Source organism: Lynx canadensis, chromosome E1 (genome assembly GCF_007474595.2).
Source record: "Lynx canadensis isolate LIC74 chromosome E1, mLynCan4.pri.v2, whole genome shotgun sequence".
Taxonomy (NCBI): Eukaryota; Metazoa; Chordata; class Mammalia; order Carnivora; family Felidae; genus Lynx; species Lynx canadensis.
In genome coordinates, this window is record NC_044316.2 from 52,715,495 (window position 1) to 52,739,151 (window position 23,657).

General features: G+C 49.9%; 1 protein-coding gene across 2 annotated transcripts in view; it reads right to left on the reverse strand.

Annotated features, from left to right (window-relative positions):
• SLC39A11 (solute carrier family 39 member 11) overlaps positions 1–23,657 on the reverse strand; it is a 342,512-nt gene that overhangs the window by 281,842 nt on the left and 37,013 nt on the right. For both annotated transcript variants that reach the window (XM_030295448.2, XM_030295449.1), the window contains exon 4: positions 15,776–15,934. In XM_030295448.2, coding sequence (XP_030151308.1) covers positions 15,776–15,934 — 159 coding nt within the window. The remainder of the gene's footprint in view (positions 1–15,775; positions 15,935–23,657) is intronic.

Sequence of the window (23,657 nt, forward strand, 5' to 3'; positions counted from 1 at the left end):
ATGACATTTCTGTGACGATGACCACAGTGAGGGGTTAATTAGAGAAGAGTAGCAATTTTTTCAAGAGCTGGTAGGCAGCATTTTCCGCCACGTGCAGTGGGAATGGGGCATGAGTTAGAAGTGGCTCGGGGTCTCACAGAGAAAGACAAGACGATAAAATGGCAATAGTGACTCATAGAAGGCACAGGTCTGCAAACACAAGTACAGCCCTATCTCCCTCGGGGAGGCCACCGGCCAACGGCTGGAGCCCTGGCATCCCGGGATGCATACTGCCAAGGGAAGAGAATTCGAGGGTCCTCATGACAACGCGGGTGTCCCCTTCTGGAGCGATCAATCATCCAAATTTCATTCCTCACCTTCTGTCTCTCATTGCCTCCTGCCATCCTCAAAAATGTACTCATCTCCCAGCCCTGCCTTTGTCGGGAATGCAAGAACGGCTGATCTTCCCACTCCGCAGGCCTGCCGGGAAATGAATCAAAGCCAGGCAGGGCTCAAAGAGACCCTTTCCAGCCAGGAATCTCGTAGTGTTTAGCACTCAGCCGGGTAAGACCCTCTTGGGCTGCTAATTATTGATAAACCTGCTGAACACCTTGAAACCTCAACCATCAAAGGGTTCTCATTACCAAGGCTTTATTGAGCCCTTATATTTATTTTTTTCATATACTTTTTAAATATTTTAATGTTTATTTTTTTTATTTTTTTAAATGTTTATTTATTTTTGACACAGAGTCAGAGCATGAGTGGGGTAGGGGCTGAGAGAAAGGGAGACACAGAATCGGAAGCAGGCTCCAGGCTCTGAGCTGTCTGCAGAGAGCCCGACGGGGCTCGAACCCACAAACCATGAGATCATGACCTGAGCTGAAGTCGGACGTTTAACTGCCTGAGCCAGCCAGGTGCCCCGAGCCCTTACATTTAGAGGGAAGTTGATACGTGTGTGATGAGCACTTCCTAGGAGGTAATTCTCAGCCATTTCAGCATGTCGGGGATTGTGCACTTCTGGAAGAATCCACTGGAAGTCAGGAGCCCACTCCCTACTGTGGTGAACACTGCCCATGACCGTGGATGGATTTGTTTTATTTTGGTTGTGCTGTATCTGAACCCCGTGGTATGTAGGGAACTGCCCGCTTTCTGACAGTTGATACAGAATGAAGACCTCTTCCCATAACAGGACCTGAAAACCTACAGACACCCAGTTTTACGATGGCGTAGCTGCAGCTGGGACACAGCCACATGACTGAGCTCCGCCAGTCAAAAGCACCCACGCTGGGCTGCCTGAGAAGGCAGTGAAATCGGGCGGGGATCTCCCCCCTCCCCCCATCCCTCCTCCGTCCTTCTGGTGTTGGCTGATGCAAAAGTAGCGGCCACTGTAATCAAGTCGTGTATCTGGCCAAGACTCGAGCGCGGGGCAAAGTAGACGCATGGGCTGCCCCGGGGCCAGCGGTGCGTTGCTCATCAGAGCAGTGCGGTGACTTGGTTTTGGGTGGTGCTCTCGAAATCTGAGCCCTGAGCCTCGTTCTCCAGCTTCCCTCCTCTCTTGCCGACATTCTGGGAGCGGCACGGTAGCCTCTTACAAGCTCCACTTCCGTTCAGCCAGCCAGAAGCAGTGTCCGTTGCTTACAACCCAGAACCCTGACCCATGGGCCCAGTCCTTTTTAGACACAGGATCACAGGGTTCCTGGGCCAACGGCCACCGGCTGAAATCCCCACCGGCCCGAGCGTCTGCTTCTACACCTCTGTAATCCTCGGGCTGAGGCCTTGCAAACTACGTTTTGGTCCCGCCAGTCGTTCTTCGGTGGCTTCTGCCGGTGAGGGGACTAAAGGGAACCTCACAGGGCTTGAGAGGGGCCGTGCTCCTTCCTGTCTGCTGGCCGCTGCCCCTCCCGCAGCTCGTCTCCGCCACGGCAGTGGCAACTCCTTCCAGTACTGTCGGCCAAATCCAACCCGGACTTTTCCCGGTACTTGTGGAACGAGCTTCACCGGGCCCCAGCCCACGACATCAACACCAGCCTGCCGGCACGTCCTCCTTGGACACTGAGGGCCCCCCCCCTTCTAAGTTTTAATGATGCTGCCTTCTTCCTCGATTTCCTCAGCCCCAGGTGGTAAGAACTACCACCTTTGAGGCCTTGGAGCCCTCTTTTTACCCTGGCTAACGACTCTGTACCCAGTCGGCAGCTCTTTATAGTGAAGTCTCTATGTTCAAATGACAAGTGTGGTTTCTCTCCCAGACTGGACCCTGAGTGACACAGAATCCTAGCCTTAAGGAAAGCCAGTGTGAGTTGAGTAGCTCTTTTGCCGCCAGAGAGGAGAGAAATGAAAATGAGAAGGAATCAAAATTTACCCTCAAGTGAAGATTTGAGGTCTCAGAGACCCTAAAAACATAATCAATCAATCGATGGATCCATCAGTCAATGATTTTAAGGTCTCAGACTCCTCATCTCAAGGGGTGAGTCCTACACACACGGTGGTGCCAGGACCTCTGAGCCAGGGCTGAGGCGGCTGCAGGAACTGGCCCTGACCCCTGCGAGGGGCGAAGAAGGGCTGGGTCACCCCAGGCCCCTGACAATCGCCTCCACCACCGTCTTCGCTGCCCTAACAAAACCCCCCCCACACACGCTGTGGGGCTTGAACAACAGACATTTATTGCTCACAGCTCTGGAGGCTGAGAGTCCAAGCTCAGGGTGCCCGCGGAATTGGGTGCTGACAAGGATCCTTGTGATACTGGGATTTGTAAGAAGAAATCGGTGTCTGGTCTTCGTCCCTGTTTCTGGCACAGGACTCTTTAAAAAAATACCCTTGGGAAGTCCTAAGCTGTAAGAGCGGATTAAGGCAAACCTCTTTCCAACACACCTGAGTTTATGTGAATGAGGTGACCTTTAGAAAGCACCTGGTTGCCAGGGGAACCAACCTAGAGAGGGCTGGAACTTTCAGCCCCATCCCCTGACCTCTGGGAAGCAGCCAGGGACTGGAGGTTGAATGGGTGACCTAATCAACCGTGCCCTTGTGATGGGATCTCCACAAAACCCCAAAGGCACAGGATGCAGAGAGCTTCCAGGGTGGCAGGGAGACGCGGAGGGCTGACGTGTGGGGAGCTCCCCGCACCTTCCCGTACCTTCCCTGCACTGCTGTACCATCTGGCTGTGAGTTTTATCGTCTTTCAACAGACCAGCGATCTCACAAGTACAGCTGACCCTTGGACAACATGCGTTGTGTGGGTCCAATGATAGGCGGATTTTTTTCCGTGGACAGAGCACGGCACCGTAAATGCATTTTTTCTTCCTTGTGATTTTCTCTTCTTTTCTAATTTTTTTTAACATTTACTTATTTTTGAGAGAGAGAGAGAGAGAGAGAGAGAGCGGGGTAGGAGCAGAAAGAGAAGCAGACACAAAATCCAAAGCAGGATCCAGGCTCTGAGCTGTCAGCACAGAGCCCAACACGGGGTTCGAACCCCTGAACTGTGAGATCATGACCTGAGCTGAAGTCGGAAGCTCAACCGATGGGAGCCACCCAGGCGCCCCATCCTTATGGTTTTCTTAATATTTTTTTTCCCTCCAGCTTACTTTACTAGAAGAATGCAGCACATAATACGTACAGCATCCAAAGTACGGATTAATCAACTGCTTGCATTATCAATAAGGCTTTCTTTCAGTCAACACTGAAGGCGTGCTATTACCAGTTAAGTTTTGGAGGATTCACAAGTTACACGGAAGGCCACCTGGGTGGCTTCATTGTTGAGCTTCCGACTTTGGCTCAGGCCATGACCTCAAAGTCCATGAGTTCGAGCCCCACATCGGGCTCTGTGCTGACAGCTCAGGGCCTGGAGGCTGCTTCGGATTCTGTCTCTCCCCCTCTCTCTGCCTATCCCCTGCTCCTGCCCACCCTCTGTGTGTGTGTGTGTGTGTGTGTGTGTGTGTGTGTGTGTCTCTCAAAAATAAAAAACATTAAAAAAAACTTTTTTTAAGTTACATGGGGCCTGCATGTATGTGGGGGAGAGGTTGGCACCACTAACATCTGCTTTGTTCAAGGGTCAAGTGCAAACTGTTTTCCTGAGCTCTGTGAGCTGCTTCAGCCGACTAATCAAATCCGAGGAGGAGGGATTGGGAACCTCGATCTATGGCTGCTCGACGATCACGACACTGGCAGGTAGACAGATATCTCCAGGGAGATAGCGTCAGAACTGAGTTGAATTGTAGGGTACCCAGCGGGTGTTGGAGAACCACTTGGCAGCATGGAGAAGACATACACCACGGAGCCTTCTTCCTGGGGGGGTAGGCAGCCACCCTGCGTCCCCACGTGGCAGAGAGAGAGAGAGATCAAGCTCTCTGGTGCCGCTTCTCGGAAGAGCACTAATCCCACCACTGAGGGCCCCACCCTTGAGGCCTCATCTGAACCTAATTATCCCCCAAAGACCTCACTCCGAATACCATCACCCTGGGGTTTAGGGGTTCATACGCTGGAGGCCGGGGGGAATGCCTAATTCAGTCCTGGCAACAACCCAGACGTCAAACCGGGGGCACAACCTGCTAGCAACCTGTTACATGAGTATGGTAAATCTAGTTACGGAAAGTGAAGGCATCAGGCAAGTTGAAGGTTTCCGCCTCAACCTACTCAAATCATTTTGGCCTCTGAGTGGCCACCGGTCATTCTTCCTCTGAATAATCCATCTGAGAGAAAGATACCACAGCAGGAGTGGCAAAGATGGGCTGTGGTCCTAAGGGTCCAGTTTTATGGGCAGAACTTTTCAACCCAATAGAAGAAAGGAGGGGTCATCTGCTTATAGGATATCCAAACATCTATGAGAGAACATGTCACTTTCTAGAACCCAGAGGCAAGACCGATGAACATCACAATGAAACCCTCCTCCTTTGAAGACGGCAAGCATACACAAACACATAGACACATCTCCCCCAACACACACACACACACACACACACACACACACACACACACACGTTTTACTAAGCCTGGATCCCCAACAGCTTCCACATTTCCTGATGTAAGGGAACTGACATTTATTAAACACCTACTGTATGCCAGCCAACCTGTGTGGTAGGTACTCTGTAAGCATTATTGCCACCATCTCAGGTAGGATTCTATCCATTCTACAGATAAGGATACTGAGGCTCAGAGAGATAAGTAGCTGTCGCAAGACAGGTGGCCCTATGAATCCAGGGCGATTTGGTTCAACGCCCATGCCTGTTCCACTACAACATGTTGCCTCTAAAGAATCTTTATACCCACTTAGAAATGCAGACTAGGGTGGGGAGCATGGCGGTGTTAGATAGAATTAAGATACAATACATATAATGGCATAGTATTACCTAATGCCATTATGGAGGAGTATCCTTCTACGTCAGCATATAATATGCCTTCACAAAATATAGTATCATTATATAATATAAATAACCCACCTTTACCCCCAACTGTGATGTTGAACTAGCACTCTCTCAGCAAGAAAACCTAGCTTTAGCTGGCGCGTCCCCAGGCTCATTACGTACAGGTCCTGCCTTAAATAGCTTCCGGGCATCTTCAGCGAGCCGGTCTCCTGGGACGCCACCAACTGTAATGGCACAGCCATATGGAAGTTTGATATTCAAGCAGCTTCTGACAAAATGGACGGGGTGGTGAGCAGAGTCAGGATCAGGGCGTCAGACGAAGCAAGGTGACCGCTTTCGCAAAAGGCTGCTGGGAGAATCGGGGGAGGTGGTAAGGGGGGTAGTGGTAAGGGGGAGGTGGTAAGGGCAGTGGTAAAGGGGAGCGTGTGCCAAAAGGTCTCCCAGGTGATTCTGGCGAGCCTGGAAATGTGCAACTCAGAGAACCGGATCCTCTCCCGTTTCATCCTGACACTGTCCCTTCGTCACCGGCAGAAAGTCCTTCTGTCCCTCTTTTCGGAGGCTTTTGCAATAGGAAAACTTGGCTTAGAAGGGAAAGAGAAAGGTATTTGAAGTGCAGTGAATTTGTCAAAAACACCTGAACAAAAAACAAGTTATGAGTAGCCTTCAGTCGGCCATCACCACATCGGCTGCACATCGGAGCCTCTGTGGGGATGTGTTGCTTTAGGTATCTAGATCAGAGGCTCCAGAGGGAGGCTCAGGTGTTAGTCTTTTTCTAAAGCACCAAAGACGACTTCCCTGCTCCTTCCCACCTCCCCTCCCACCTCCCTTCTAACACACTTCCTGATCATACCCCTTTTTAGGCAAACATCACCAAGAAAGTACAGCCATGAAAACCTGTATAACGGATTCAAATTTCAGATTCGGTTTTTGGTTTTTTCACCTGCACGTTTAATTATCTCTGCCTCATGTTTGTTTTCTTCCAAGAAAGCGGCCAGTCACAGAGGGCACGGATCCGCTTCCAGAAAATAACTCACGGGCACAAAGTCCTTTAAAACTTGGAAGCTGTAGGGAGTTTTCACAAAGACGATCCCCTGCGATCTTCCCTACACCTTCATTTACTCATCCATCAGACGCCTCCTGGAGACCTACTATGTGCCAGGCACTGTGCTGACTGGTGTGGAGGACACAGCGGGGACCAGAGCAGACTCATCCTTACCCACGCTCCTGCCTTCAGGCCCCCAAGGGATCGGGTCCACAGGTGAGCACAGCACAGGGAAGACGAGGGCCACACGGGAGAAGGGGCCAAGTGGAACCAAGACGCGGGGTGGTCAGGGAAGCTTCACGGAGGAGGAACACACAAAGGGTATCCCGTGGGGTAAGCAGGAGAGAACAGTGTTCTGAGCTGTTTGCCAGTGCCACTGGGCTCGTAATGGTCACTTAGCTTCTGTGCTAGAGTCGAAACGCTTCTGTCTTACTCGGGTCAAGGTGAGGAAAGTCCTCCGATTGGAAAAAGGACGCTTCAGGGGGGATTGGCTGTGATTCTGGAGCCCCGATGTGCTCCTGCGACACAGGAATGAAGTCCCTTCCCTTCCGGCCACCCCTGAGACACAGGACAGAGAAAGGAACTGCAGACTTCAGGCAGCACAGAGCATTTCTGGAGGGGGGTGCTGTATAACACCACACCACCGCTACCACAGAAATACGTTGTCATTTCTCCCCGGGGCTCCACAGGGGGAGAGTCGGCTGTCATCCGACTCTGTCCTAGGAACTGGCCAGACCACACCTCTGTGCCCACAGTTCCCTCCTCTGTTCTTCTCGGACACCAGAACCCTGACTGCCCTGGGGCTCGACTCTCCCCAGCCTTGGGGCCTACCATCGGCACCCGGATCCCATCCCGGAGGAGCCGGACAACAGGGGTGTGGCCGGATTGACAAGCTGGGGAAGGGCACGCCAGGCGCCTCGCCAGGGATGTCACTGCGAGTGACAGACACACAGGCTGCCACCCGTGGGAGGAAGGAGCTAACAGAGACGCGCACCCAATTCCGGCCCTGTAACCCTCTGCCACCATCCCCTGTGCCATAAGCTGGGCTCAACAGCTAGACTAGACACGTATTCAGTCCCAAGTTCATGGGAAAAAATAGGGAATCTAAGCACGGAGAGCAAATGCCAAGTTCTGGAAGGGTTTGCATTTAAGAATCAATCCCTGCCAGTGTATGGGGCGCCCGGGTGGCTCAGTCGGTTCGGCGTCCGACTTTGGCTCAGGTCATAATCTCACGGTCTGTGAGTTCGAGCCCCGCATCGGGCTCTGTGCCGACAGCTTGGAGCCTGGAGCCTGCTTGGGATTCTGTGTCTCCCTCTCTCTCTGCCCCTCCCCGGCTCACACTGTGTCTCTCGCTCAAAATAATTAATAATAATAATAATAATAAACATTAAAAAAAATTTTTTTTAATCCCTTCAAGTTTATTATAAAAACGAGAAGCGTTTAGCGCTTGCTTTCACAGTGCTCTATGGCCTCTACCAGAGCGACAGCTTACGTGTGCCCCCGTGCACGCACACGTGCGTGTTTTCATGCCAGACCCACCGAGGGTCCTCTGGGAAGACACAGCCTTGACGGAGGTTGGCCCCGAGCCCTCTGGTCAAAATCCGGAGCACACAGTCCCCGGTGCTCTGGGCCACTGGCTGCAAAGCCGCAGGCATTTTTCTGCAGCATTCACCACCCACCCCAGAAAGCGAGGGGGGCAAGCGGAGGGGAAGAGAGGGAGTTGGCGGTACGTGTATCCACGGCCAATCGTGCACCGTGAGACTGCGCACTGGCGACACCCGCGGTTTTCTCCAAGCAGCAGCAACCACCCCAGGCTAGACTGCTGCAACGCCCCTTGCAGCCCCTGTGCACGCCGGCAGGACCGAAATCGACACCCGAGCATCTTCCTGAAAGTCGCTGGAGGCTGCAGAATGCATCGCAGGCCCAAGTATGGCTCCCACTTGCACCTTGGGACCCAGGGGGGCCTGAATGCCACTCTCTCCAGATACCGCGTGCCAGAGGGCCTCCAGCTTCGGTGCGTCAAGAGCTCCCCAGGGCGATGCAATCTCCTGCCCGTTCCTTAAAAGACTCAAAACCCCTGTTAGGGAAGCCCTCCGAAAGACCACCTTTCCACAGCGCTCTCCAGCCAGGGCTCACACGCTGTTGCTTCTGTTGCTGGCTACCTTACGGGTTGGCTCCACTAAATGAACTAAATGAACTAAATGAACTAATGAACTAAAGTATTCATTAGTGCTGCGTACCGGTTAGTGGGCTTGGCTGCTCAGGGTACGTGCTCAGTCAGCCTGCCCATTCCGGTGCAGGACTGCAGCGGGTTCTTGTTCAAGACACCCAGTCCCTAAACGGATGGCCTCCACTGACATCCACGGATGAGCTCTCTGTCTGCCTACCCGAGTCACCTCTCAATCTTAGTACCGTAAGTACCAAAAGAAACTGAGGGAACTTTGTTATGGGCTGAACTGCGTCCCCTAAAATCCTTACGTTGAAGCCTTAAACCCTGTGCCTCACAATGGGACTGTAATTGGAGACAGGGTCTTGAAAGAGGTCGTTAAGAAAGAAACAAGACCGGGGGCGCCTGGGTGGCGCAGTCGGTTAAGCGTCCGACTTCAGCCAGGTCACGATCTCGCGGTCTGTGAGTTCGAGCCCCGCATCGGGCTCTGGGCTGATGGCTCGGAGCCTGGAGCCTGTTTCCGATTCTGTGTCTCCCTCTCTCTCTGCCCCTCCCCCATTCATGCTCTGTCTCTCTCTGTCCCAAAAATAAATAAACGTTGAAAAAAAAAATTTTTTTTAAATAAAAAAAAAAAAAAGAAAGAAACAAGACCGTTAGGATGGGGGGCCCTGATCCAATCCGACTGGTGTCCATATAAGAGGAAATTTGGACACACAGGGAGATGCCAGGGATGCAGCTGCACAGAAGGGAGACCACATGAGGGCACGGCGACAAGACAGCATCTCCGAGCCAAGGAGAGAAGACACAGAAGAAACCCACGCTGCAGACACCCTGATCCCGGAGTTCCAGCCCCTAGAACTGGAAGCAGATACATTTCTCTTGGAAGCAGATACATTTCTGTCGTCGAAGCCACCTGGTCTGTACTATGTTCTGGCACACTTAGGAAATGGACACAGAAGCGCAGAAAGTTAAGCAATGTGCCCATGTGCAAAACCTCCTTCCTCTTTGACCTGATTCTGTAGACACTGGAGGTGCCCCATCCACCCCGCGCCCCAGCCCCTGCACCGGGGGCTCTCCCCAGCCCAGCCAAGATGCCAACAACCGATCAAGCCTGGGATGCGCCTTCCAATGTCAAACAGAATTGCATCTGCCACAGCCCAACCAAGTAGGAGAAAGAAGGAAGCACTGGCAACTGAGGCAGAGAGCCAACCTTTGCTACGGAGCTAGTTGGGCTCATCGGACGATGCCAGGCTTGTGCTACAGACTCCCAGGTGGTTCCTACGGCAGTTCCCCTTTTTTTGTAAGAGAGTCTTGCCATCCCTGCCCCACCCCCATCTTCTCTCTATAAGGTGTTCTTTCTTTGGTGAGGTAGAATCGGAATGCTAAAAGATGGAGAGAATCTGTGAAGGAGAAGAAAAGCATCCGAACCCTCCCTGGGGGGGGGGGGGACGGAATAATCGCCTCCTGCAACGTCTGTCACTTCCAGACACTTGTCATAGGTGGTCCCTCATAGCAACTCCCGCCAACCAACGTGGACGTCGGCAAAAGTTGGACACGTGTTACAAGTATGTGCACACGCTGCTCGTTCAAGTTTTCAGCAGAGCCATCTTCTTGCCATTACAGAGAACACGAAGAGACACTTAACAGGACTGGGGACACAGAGAGATTGGGGGCAGAGATAAAGAGGGGGCAGAGAAGAAGGTAGGACCCCCACTGCTTATGAACTTGACCTGCCCCCCCCCCCGCCCCCCGAGCCTGTCTGGGCAGGACCACCAGCCAGGCTCTCTCAGATGAGAGATCTCAGATGGAATCAGATTCCCACCAGCTCCCCTTCCCCCTGCAGTCTTCGGGCAGCCTCCTCACGAGAGAGGAGGGAGGGGGTGGGGAGCACACAGCTCCCAGGGAGAAGGCTGCCAAGACAGAATGCAAGCTGAAAAAAGCAAGTAGCAACAACATAGACAGTATGTTACCATTTGTTTTTCAGAAAACACAAAACAAAATTACATTTCCAGATGTACATGTATGCATACGTAATAGCACGGAGGGATCTAGCTACTAGATGATGGGGAAATCACCCGGCAAACTACATACATACAAGTTAGGTGGTGGGGTGCTGCATAGGTATTAAAATGACTGCAGATAAAAGTCATTTCAAATTTAAAAATAACATACAAGAGGGGCGCCTGGGTGGCTCAGTCGGTTAAGCGGCCGATTTCAGCTCAGGTCACGATCTCGCGGTCTATGAGTTCCTGCCCCACGTCAGGCTCTGGGCTGACAGCTCAGAGCCTGGAGCCTCCTTCAGATTCTGTGTCTCCCTCTCTCTCTGCTCCTCCCCCACTCACACTCTGTCTCTCTCTCTCTCAAAAATAAATAAACATTAAAAAAAAATTTTTTTTAAATAACACACAAGAGAATGCACAGTTTCCAATGGTATAAAACTTCATGCACACACATTCACGAGAGAAGGGAGCTCTAAATGAGGCAGAGCTGGGACTGCTCTAGAGCGGATTGAAAGCACACTCGGGCGATACAAGCAAAGGGGGAACGTGTTTCTATTTCACTGTTTAAAACACACAACATAATTCATTTTCTTGCAGAAAGAAAAGAGAAAAAAAAATCTGGAAGGATACCCCCTAAACTAATAACAACGGTTGGTCTGGGAAAGGACAGGAAGATGGAAATGTCATAGTCCACTCAGGCTGCTATAAAAAATGACAAGAGCAGCTCCCAGCTGGCTCAGTCGGTGGAGCGCATGGCTCTTGATCTCAGGGTTGTGGGTTCAAGCCCCATGCTGGGTGTAGAGATTACTTAAAAAAATAAAACCTATTTAAAAATGACTATAAGCAGAGTGGCTTATGTGCGACAAAAATGGATTTCTCACAGTTCTGGAGGCTGGGAAGTCCCACATCAAAGCGCTGGAAGAATCAGTGTCTGGTTTCTTGTTCCTAGACTGTGTCCATGTGTCCCCATGTGTCCTCACCCGCCAGGAGGGGCAAGGAGCTCTTGGCAACCTCTTTATAAGGGCACTGAGCCCACTGTAAGGGCACCACACTCGTGACCTGATCGCCTCCAGAAGGCCCCACCTCCTAAAACCATCGCATTGGGGGTTAGGATTTCGCCACATGAATTAGAGGGGGACACAGTCTATAGCATGAAGGGAATTTCACATAAGGTTTTTTTGTTGTTGTTTTTTAGTTTTTATGGTGAGATTTTTGTGTTGTATTGATGTAATAGTAATGGGATTAAAAAGAAAGACAGGAGGCCTTGGAAACACACACCCTACCGTCCTTCCCAACCCTACCCTTCTACCCACCAGTAGAAAATCACTGCTTTAAATTCAAGGTGAAGGCTTCCCACCTGCTGCTATCCTTACCTTCATATAGAAGTAAAACTGCAAAGATCATAAAAATGCCAATGTCTGCAAACAGCCCTTTGGTATCCATTCTGTCTCTCCCTGGGGCCTCCAAAGGGAGCCCTGGGCTTGGGCTGGTCCCAGTCACATGTACCAGCCCCCTCTGGCCAGCCTTCTTCCTGAGGTCTAGGAGGTGGCACCTGTGTGCCTACCCCCAGCCTCCTCCCCTCTCCCATTAAGACGCCATTTGGCAGGGGCACCTGGGTGGCTCAGGCAATTAATTAAGTGTCTGACTCTTGAGTTCAGCTCAGGTCATGATCTCACAGTTCATGAGTTCTAGTCCCTTGTCGGGCTCTGTGCTGACGGTGCGGAGCCTGCTTGGGATTCTCTGTCTCCCTCTCTCTCCACCCTGTGCTCGCGTTCTCGCTCTCTCTCTCTCTCAAAAATAAATAAATTTAGGGGCGCCTGGGTGGCGCAGTCGGTTAAGCGTCCGACTTCAGCCAGGTCACGATCTCGCAGTCCGTGAGTTCGAGCCCCGCGTCAGGCTCTGGGCTGATGGCTCAGAGCCTGGAGCCTGTTTCCGATTCTGTGTCTCCCTCTCTCTCTGCCCCTCCCCCGTTCATGCTCTGTCTCTCTCTGTCCCAAAAATAAATAAACGTTGAAAAAAAAAAAAAGTTTAAAAAAATAAATAAATTTAATTAAAAAAACAAAGACACCATTTGGCAAAATCTCCGTAAACCTCTGTGAGCTCATTGCCCATGAACAGTTACTGCCTGAGCTTTCTCTGTTTTACTTCCCGATAAAGAAAAGAAAACAAATATCCAGTTCAGGGAGCGATTTGATGTATCTGAAGTTAACAAAGCCACAACAGGGTTAACCTGACAGGCTGTTAGGAGTAAAACCCTTTTCATGAGTAATATTTTGCTTGGGCTGCAAAAGGGCAACAGATAAATGTGAAAGGCTGCATGAACAGAAACGGAGAGGGTTGCTAACCATCTCCTTCCCATAAACCCAAGAGTCTGGGCTCCCAAACTGCCTTCTCAGCTGCCTGAGACCACTACCTTCCCTGGGGGCACTCAATCAGTGCGGGACCACCACCTGGACTCCAGGTCCAAACCCATGAACTCAGACTCCAGAAAGCATCTTCGACAGATCCAAGCTGCTGCCCTTTCTGGGTCTGGAAAGCAAATTAGCAGTGAAACCCAGGAAACCTCGTCCTGTCTCAGAGCGATGGCGGGTCGGGCTTCAAAGCACCACTCATCAATGGCAGCATCTGTATTCGGTGACTATAGCAATTATAAATCATTCTTATCCTTTTATAAGACCTTCCAGGGCAAATTCCCCTTCTCCTATCAATGGCCAGAATTAATTTCTTTTAAAATGTCCTAGAACACAGGCGCCTGCCTGGGTGGCTCAGTCGGTTAAGTGTCCGACTTCAGCTCAGGTCATGATCTCACGGTTCGTGAGTTCGAACCCCGCGTTGGGCTCCGTGCTGACGGCTCAGAGCCTGGAGCCTGCTTCAGACTCTATGTCTCCTTCTCTGCCCCTCCTCCATTCATGCTCTGTCTCTCTCACTCGCTCCTCTCCCTCAAAAATAAATAAACATTAAAAACTTTTTTTAATTTATTGTCCTAGAACAGATGTTTACTCTCAGGCTGATCTTTCTGCTGATTAGCGAGCTTCTGAGCATTAACGGTTATTATGTCCTTTCTCAAGCCCCTTCGAGTTCTCTCCCTGGATGTTCTGCCGCCACTCCCAAGCCATTCCTAATTTTCTGTGCAGTCTGTCCAAGACTTTTCCCTGGGATCTTCTCCATATTCAAAGCATATATTAGAACAGACATCAAGCAAAAGGTTAAAAAAATGTGCTGCTGCCTGGTGCAAATTAGCCAATGACTATTTACACTGCCCAGAGAAAGTCCCCACGTTCAGACAGCTGATCAAATATAGCTGGGGACCTCCTGCCCGCCCCCAGTACCAGTGAGCAGTGGCCCATCATGAGTGCAAAGAGCCCTCTACAAGAGACTGTCTTAGAAGCCCAGTGGGGACTAGGTAGGAAGGGCAGAATGAGACCCAGCGGGGGCTGTGCAGAGCCGCTGAGCCAGCCCCTGGACTGCTGTTGCAAGAGTTAAGGCCGTTGGCTGTCAGATCTTCCTGCCAGGGCCAGTAGAATACATCCCAACAGCAAGTTCACACATTACTAGGGTGGATTTGAGAGCAGAATATGGCAGCCCACACAGGAGACCTCTCAAAGTCATTATCATGCAACATAATGAACAGCAAGGAGGCCAAGGGTCCAGGGGGCAGAAAGTGACACTGACATTCAAGCTCTCGATAAAAAAAAAAAAAAAAAAAAAATGATACATGGTCTTTCCTCCAAGACAATATCATGCCTCTCCACCCAACCATCACATCCAGCTCTCTGGTCCAGAGGCTGGTCCTTCTGGGACATGAGTAATCAGCTTCTCACCAGCCCCAGGGTCAGGTTCCCAAGAACCCGTCCTTCTCTCTCTCCGGTCAGGAATTTCAGGCAAGAAAGAGGACAGGAAGGCAGGGAAGACAATGTCAGAGTACCTCTTGGGATAGTTGTCCAGCTGACTCCTGTGAGCCTGACCTGATCCCAGCTCATCAGAATCCAACAGAAGCAATAACCTTCAACCTCATTCTCCCCGATAGGGTCCTTCCTCCTCCTCTTCTCTTTCTGGGTGAGCGGAGAATTCAAGTACTAGCTCAGATCTCACGGAGGACTTCTGCCTGCCTCTAGGGCTGCTTGGGACACAGCATCTGGTGAGGCTGTATGTTCCCCTACTGGGTTCTTACTGACACTGACCTTTCTCCGCTGACAACAGTATATGCAGACTACCTGGTTTTAACCAATGGCATTCAGTTACAAGCTCGTGGCTTGACCTTGGCTCTCTCTGTCAGCGATCACAGCCAGATGGCGGGCTGTGGTTCGTACCATGCTACTGCATGAGTAAGTGGACGCTCATCCCCCAAACCCAACCCACCAGCCCTAGTTTACCAAAAAGGCCTAACATCTCTGGCTACCCCCACCCCCCAATTCTGGTGCCTTTTTAGATTAAAAAAAATTTTTTTTAACATTTTTTTAATGTTTATTTATTTTTGAGACAGAGAGAGACAGAGCATGAACAGAGGGGGAGCAGAGAGAGAGGGAGACACAGAATCTGAAGCAGGCTCCAGGCTCTGAGCTGTCAGCCCAAAGCCCGACGCGGGGCTCGAACTCACAGACCATGAGATCATGACCTGAGCTAAAGTCGGCTCCTTAATCGACTGAGTCACCCAGGTGCCCCTAGATTTTTAAATTTTTACTTTGCAGCCCCTGAAGGGAGTTATCTTCAAGCTATAGGAAGGAAAACTGGAGCTGAGGGACACACAACCAGCAAATGGCAGAAGTGAATTCAAACTCAGAGCCCTGCTACCCAATGTCCCCACTTCATCCTGCTATAAATAAGCTCCCGTCCATGTGACGCTTGGCCAATGGTCTTAGGCTAGAGTTGGGTATGTCGTCATCTCCCTGATGACAGTGAACGCTCCTTAAGGGTCAAGACCATGATCATATTCACTCACTTCTCCCGGTTTCTAGGTCCGCTCATATACACAGTGCCACAGAGTACGACATCAGCTATACTCTATATTTATAATGAAATCTGACATTTAAAATCTGAACTCACCAAAATGTAACTAAGGGAACGATTAGTCATATTACCAAGAGCTTATTTTCTTTTAGGGAGAAAAAAAAACCAGTCACAATTCAGTGCCTCTAGGTAAAAGCCCTAAATGCCTTAAAATATCTATTTCAATATCACTGGCTGCTCAACAGAGACATGAATGGCTATGTCAAGTCTGAAGAGTGGTACTCACCAGGTGAGGCATCAGGAGGTCAGCCAGGTAGACAAACGCAGCTCCGAGAGTGAAGCCGATGGCCACAGGGAAGAAGGCAAAGGCACCAAAACCCCCAGAGGACGTGGCCATCTCCACTGCCGGGGCCAGGAGAGACCAGTAAGAAGCCGCTAACATGACCTGCAAAACCACAGTGAACAATAAGCCATTAAACCAACCACACAGAAGGTGTTTCAAGTGCAGACTTTAGTTGCACTTGAACTGAACCCAACACATGTGCTAGGCCTTCAGTCTTCCACGGTAGGTACTATCTCAAACCGAAAGGCCACCACCAGAATGCCTGGAACGAGTGCTATAGGAACAAAACATGGGGCAGACTAGAGCTGACCTTGGGAGAATGGAGTCCTAGATGCTGTCATCTAGCCTCTAATCCAGTGGGTCTCACCCATGGGCAACTGTACCTTCCAGGGGACGTTTGGCCATGTCTAGAGACAGTTTTGGTTGTCACAGTAGATGTGTGTCACACGTGTCTGTCTCCCTTCCATTTTTACCTGTTAGCTTTCTAGGTCTGCTCTCTGAGGCACCAAAGAAGGTATCCTTCCTCTTTGACACGTGGCACCCTTTGAAATATTTGAGGACAACCACTGATCAATATCAGCTCAGTCTTGCCAACTTTGTTATCTCTCAAAGGAAAGAAGGGAACTAATACTCATTGACCGCCTGCTATTTCCAGGGAAATGTATCTTTGATACCTTATTCTATCATTGCCACAACCTGGGAGGCAGATGCTGTTTTCTATTACTATCTGTAGAGAAAGAAATTGAATCTAGAAGTAATAAGAATTTGAACAAGGGCGCACAGCCAATAAATGGCAGATCCTGAACTGAAAAGTAGCACCTTATCACCTCGATGAGGGCAGAAACATGAAAGGAAAGAGAAAAATGAAGCTGAACCCAAAAAAACCTCAGTGAGGTCAATTTGATAAAACTTTCCAGTGTTTACCGAAGTAAACGCTCATCCATGGCTGTTTACTCTTACAGATGCTGTGACATCTCCTTGGCAGATACACCCACTACCCATCGTAACCATATGACAGTCGTCACTGACATGCAAAGTGTTGAATGGGTTTCTAAAAATGATTTAATTATGCCTTGCCTTTAAAAAAAAAAAAAAATCTGCATCACCCATCTCCAAAATAACACTCAGAGTGACAGAACCAGGAATTACAAAAGCAACAATAAAGAATAAACCCATGCAGAAAGTAATTTCTCTTCTGCCAACAATCATCCACACATGATCAATTGCTCCGGGCCCGATTCTCCTAGCAAAAGTCTTAGGGCCACCCCCCGGAAAATTGTATCTGCCTCAGAAACTTCCAGAAAGAAAGAAAATATCTCATCAGTTCAGTTCCACGAGATCGTCCAAGGAAGCCTGTGGGCCCCTTCTCCGTGACACAGCCCAACACGTCCCAGACTGTTGTCTCATGGCTTTAGAATTCAACAGCCTTTGAGAGCTGCTGTTCGTGGAGAACTCCACACCAAGGAGGATCTGCACGCACCTGTCCAGCAACCTCTTTCCCTGCACGTTCCAGGGCCTTCCATACAGCCCCACCATCAGCAACTCTAAAATGGTACCATCCAGGAAGGCCATTCGTCTCATCCTTCAATCCCTCCCGCACCCTATCCTTGTCGATGCCACGGGTCGGGGGCACTTCCTCAGCCTCGGTTCCCCATCCCATCTTGCACACCAAGTGCGTCTCCCTCTGCCCTAGCTCCTTTCCATCCCTCAGCATCCCTGTGTGCCAACCTTTCCTCTGCCCCTCCAGATGAGAAATACAAAATGTTCCCGTGGACAAGTGACACGAGGTACAGGGCAAAAGAGATGTGCCCCTCAAGGCAGGCGTATGCCAGAATCTGGGGTGCTTTAAACAGAAAAGCAGCCCAGATGATTTGGGTGGACCCCTCCTTGAGAATCACTATTCTTCATCCTTCCAGATACCCAAGGGGACCCAACTGGATTTCCTTCATTCCTTTTCCTCACCATCCCTGCCACCCACATAAACTAGAAAAAAGACCAGAGAACAGTCATGAGATAGTATTGGGTTGCCTTTCCCAAGCGACCACAAGGCCCAAAGAAAAGTTATTTAAAGGGCAGATGTGGTAGACAAAGATGTGGTGACTTCCCCCCCACCCCGCCAAAGACAGCCGCATCCCAATCCCCAAACCTGTGAATATGTCACCGTACATGGCAAAGGGGACTCCGTACTTGTGATCAAGTTAAGGATCTTGATATGGGGAGGTTATGCTGGATGATCTGGATGGAGCCAATGGGATCACAGGGTTTCCATGAGACAACAAGAGGAGTCACAGGGTTGCCTGAGTGGCTCAGTCGGCTAAGGGTCCGACTTCGGCTCAGGTCATGATGTCACAGTTTGTGAGTTCGAGCCCCGCCTCGGGCTCCGTGCTGACAGCTCAGCGCCTGGAGCCTGTTTCAGGTTCTGTGTCTCCCTCTCTCTCTGCCCCTCCCCCACTCACGCTCTTTCTCTCTCTCTCTGTCTCAAAAATAAATCAACATTATGAAATAGTTTTAAAAAATAAGCGTCACAGGGAAGACGTAATGACAAAAGCAGAGGTCACTGTCAGTAAGGGACTGGAAGATGCTGTCGGGCTGGCTTGATGATGGAGAAAAGGTCGGGAAGCAAGAAATACAGGCAGCCTCCAGAAAGTGGAAAAGACAAGGCAACAGATTCTCCCCTAGAGCCTCCAGAAGGAAGGCACCCCGGAGAACACCTTGACTGTATCCATTTTGGGCTCCTGACCTCTGACCTCCAGCACTTTCAGATAGCATGTTTGCGTTGCTTTAAGCCACTACATTTGTGTAGCTTCTTACAGCAGCAACAAGAAACTAATACAGCATATGAAGGCATGCATGACAATTTTTTTAGAGCAGTTACAGGTTCACAGGAAAATAGAGCAGAAATTACAGAGAAGCCCCCCCCCCCCCGCCCCGCCATCTTGCACAACCTCCCCACTATCAACCTCCCGCCCCTCAGTGGCATAGTTGTTACACCATATTGATACACCATTACCGTCCAAAGCCCATAGTTTACATTTGAGACCAGTCTTGGAGCTGTACGTTCTATGGGTTTGTACAAACACATAAAGACAAGTATCCACTCCTCCAGTATCAGAGAGAGTAGTTTCACGACCCTAAAACTTCCGTGTGCTCTATCCATCCTTCCCTCCTCCTAGCCCCTGGAGACCCCTGATCCTTTTACCATCTCCACAGTTTTACCTTTTCCAGAATGTCATACAGACAGAATCAATCGCTACAGTGTGTAGCCTTTTTGGATTGGCTGCTTTCACTTAGTGATATGCTTTTAAGATTGCTCTGTGTCTTCTTTAAAAAAAAAAAAAAAAAAAAGCTTATTTATTTTGAAAGAGAGAAAGGGCAAGCACATGCGCATTCAAGCAGGCGAGGGGAGAGACAGAGAATCCCAAGCAGGCTCCGCACGGCCCGCGGGGACCCCAACGCGGGGCTGGAACTCACAGATGGTGAAATTGTGACCTGAGCTGAAATCAAGAGTCGGACCCTCAACTGACTGAGCCACCCAGGCGCCCGCCCCCACTACGTCTTTTCATGGCTTGCTAGCTCATTTCTTTTGGGCTCTGAACAATATTCCATTGCCTGGACGGACACCGTTTATTTATGCATTCATCTGCAGAGGGGTATCTTCGTTGCTTCCAAGTCTTGGCGATGATGGATAGAGCTGCTCTAAGCATCACGTGCAGGTTTGTGCATAGATGTAACTTTTCAGCTCGTTCAGGTAAATACCGAGGAGTGCCACTGCTGGACTGTATGGTAAGTCCTATTTAGTAATTCCCCCAACGTAGCTGGCTGGCCTGAAACTCTCGATACTAGAAAAGCTCCTTTAAATGTTAAGCATTTTTTGATGTGGACGTAGTGACACTGACTAGCTGTAGAGAGGCAGGAAGTCGTGTGCCGATGGACTCTCAGCCCTAAGGAGCAGAGCCTGGAGGGGATAGGTTGCCAAGGAGAGGGCTCAAGATTTCAGGTAATGGGCTCCACAGGAAAGTCCTTGCCAGCCGGTCCCTTTATGACCCCAGATGACAGATCCCGAAAGCCTTCCCACTGATGCAAACCTGCTTATAAAGGCAAAAACGGGTCTAGCAGCACCAGCCCTGAAGACACGGGATAGAAGCCTGAGGAGCAGACAGTGGGTACCTTCCTCTTCCCACCTTTGTCTACAAAAGGCGTGCATAATCAGGTTCTGGGGTACACGGCAGGGACCTCGCTGTTCCCCAAAGTCCTTGTTTGCCTCTTTACTGCCAAAAAGAAAACATAAAACCCAGTCGATCAAACGCGCTATGGGAAAGCTTTTGTGAAGTCCATCCTCCAAGCCAGAGGTTGCTAAACCGGCCGAAGTGGCCCAGTTTTGTGCTAAATGATCAAAGCAGCTCAAGGAAGTGAGCATTTCAGTAACAACAACTCCTGCAAAAAAAGAGCTAAGGAGGAAACACATTCTTTTTAATGTATTTTAACATTTATCTATTTTTTGAGAGACAGAGAGAGAGAGAGAGTGTGGGTGGCGGAGGGGCTGAGAGAGAGGGAGTCACAGAGTCCGAAGCAGGCTCCAGGCTCTGAGCTGTCGACACAGAGCCTGACACGGGGTTCGAACTCACGGACTGTGAGATCATGACCTGAGCTGAAGTCAGACGCTTAACCGACTGAGCCCCAGGAGACCCTACATTCTTTTTGAATGTATTTTATTTTATTTTTTTTTTATTTTTGTTTATTTTTTTAAAATACCTGGCTGGTTTGGTAGGTCTACTGCAGGGTCCAGAAATCTGAACGTGGCAGCTGATGTTTGAGAAGCTGTGTGTACTCCGCCCTTCTCCCCACGACTAAGGGTGGCCCCGCCCTGGCTCTCTTCTTGACGTGCCTCCCGTGGTGTCTCAGCCCCATCCTGACCTCAACATGATCCCTACAGAGGGGCGAATGAATGAATGGATGACAAGACTTGATTTAAAAAACTGGATGTTCGGGGCGCCTGGGTGGCTCAGTCGGTTAAGCATCTGACTTCGGCTCAGGTCACGATCTCGCGGTCCGTGAGTTCCAGCTCCGCATCGGGCTCTGGGCTGATGGCTCGGAGCCTGGAGCCTGCTTCCGATTCTGTGTCTCCCTCTCTCTCTGCCCCTCCCCCATTCATGCTCTGTCTCTCTCTGTCCCAAAAATAAATAAACGTTAAAAAAAAAAAAGTGGATGTTCATCTTGTTCATCACTGACAAAAGATGGAAACAGCCCCAGATGTCCCTTAAGAGATGATGGAGTGCTTTTCAGCCCTGAAAAGGAATGGAGCGCTAGGTCCATACTATGGTATCGGTGAACTTTGAAAATATTAATTATGCAAAGTACAAGAGGCCAGACAGGAAAGGTCGCATAGTATATACGATTCCATTTACACAAAGTATCCAGAACAGGTAAATCCTCAACACAAAACAGATCAGTGATGGACAGGGGGTGGTGGGGACAGGAAATGGGCGGAGGGGTGGTGGGGGGGGGGCGGGGGGAGGCAACAGTTTCATGGGTACAGGGCCGTCCTTGGGGGTGATGAAAATATTTGGAACTAGCCAGAGGTGGTGGTTGCACAACATTGTGAACATACTAAATGCCACTGACTTGGGCACTATAAAATGATTAACGGTATGTAAATTTGGTCTCAATTAAAAACAAAAACAAAAACAAAAACAAAAACAGTTGGGCTTGCCCTAACCATTAGATCATTCGTGCAATGATCTTGCCCTATAGCCCCTGGTTATGAGCTGAAACCCCCAGCCAACTTGCCTTGGTCCAAGCACTTTCATCAGCGAAAATGCCAAAACACAAGACCTACCTCTCATGGCCCTTTCTTCAAGCATCCAACACCCTTTACCCGGGTCCACATATACAACGGACAGGAAAACACAGGATTTAGAATCAGGTTCAAATTTGAATGTCGGCTCTGCCATTTGGTAGTGAGGTAGCCTAAGCAAGTAACCTAAGCTCTCTGCAGCACAGTTCTGAGCAAACGAAACACAGGGGCAATGCTACTACGTAACAAGATGGTCTCAAAGAATTCCACCGGCTGATGCATACACCACACCAACCTAGTTCCTGGCAGGAAGTTAAGCGTCAAAGTGATGTTGCCGGATTCTTCTCTGAGTCTGCCTGCACTCAGCAGGCTCCCCCGCTTGGTCCCATCTCGCTGCCTACCCTTCCTCCAGGGTGGCCCCTTTCCAACACACTGGATTCATTATTTGTGTCCATATTCCCCTGGGACTACGATTAGGGCCACGCTGTGAGCATCTCTGTATCCTAGCACCCCAGAGCCGGGCAGTCCTGGGCAGAGCAGCTCTTCAATACAGGATGGCCCAAATGAATCCTCTGTTATCCCTGCTAGTGAAGGGGAGCGATGGGGGAGCAGAGAAATCAAAAGAAGGCGTAATCGGGAAGTGATTCAACACTCATTTTTTAGTCTACTACCTAAATGTTAGTCTACTACCTAAATTACCTTCCAAATTAAGTACCATATAGGCTCATACTCAAATGTCTTCAGTCCTTTGACAAACACTGGATGAGTCACTGTTTAAAGCAATGGAGTTTTTCTTAAATGTGGAAAGAAGATTGTATAGAATTTTCAGAGCATCACAGATAATCCATTGAATACAATCTCCTGATAGAATTGCACTCTCAGAGTTGAAAGGGGTTTCGGGAGGCTGCCCAGTCCAAGTGCTTCATGTGACAGGTGGGAAAACAGAGACCTGAAGGGATCCAGGGGCTTTCCCAAAGCCCCAGCGCAAGCTGATGTAATCCAAAACTGACTGCGCCCTCCCACATCAAGTCAGCCCCACCCCTCCCCCACCTCCACTGACCCCTGGGGGTCTTTTAAGAAATTCTAAGGGCTACCGAGTAAAGACAAAGTTAAAGTTAGTGCCTCCCTCATTCCCAGGCAAGGCATCCCACGATGACAGCCTGGGATGAATCGGTTTTAGCAATAATCAAACGTAATCGATCCCATGGCCATTCCCCACCATTGGGATATAAGCTGCTCCAAGAAAACGCAGCACTGGGAAATCTTTGGCAACTCATCAACAGGAGAAATGATCTTGTGGAACATTTTTCTCTGCAAGATTCATCAGACCTTACAAACCGAAATAAACCTTAAAAACTGAAACCCTTAAGCCCATGACTGCCTTAGAGGGAGGCAAACAAGAAGATAATTTCCCCCCTAGCAGCATAGCTAAAGCTGGCAGGTTCAAAACAAAGCCCACGTACATTATGCTTTCCGTGTAGGGCTCTGACTGAGAGGCACACCTTCCTCCCTTACAGACTACGCTTTAAAACAAGGACACTCTAAATGCAACATACATCCCAGACTGGATCCTGGGAACAGAGGAAGGTCATCAGCGGGAAAACAGTGAAATCCAACTGAATGTCTGGGGTGTAGGGAAGAGTAATGTACCAGTGTTAATTTCTTGGCCTAGACAAATGCGCTGTGGTTATGTAAGATGTTTAGGGGAAACTGGATAAGGGTCTGCGGAAATTCCCTGTGCTATTTTTGAATGTTCTCTCAAAATCTAAAATACTTCCAAAGAGTTTATTAAAAATTAATAGTAACAGTTACTAAGGCCTGAGAGAAGATTGAGGGGGATCACTGCAGCCAAGGATCGTAAACTGTGCGAGCAAAGACTTGAAGCCAAGAGGGCCCACGGTTTGCTTTGTGGGGTCAGCAAAATGACCGGCCTGGGGAGGCACTACTCGTGGTAGCCGGAGGGGACTGTGCGCCTCACAAGCTTCACCTCTGGGAAACCTACGGCCTCCCTCCTTGGGGCTCAGAGAGGGT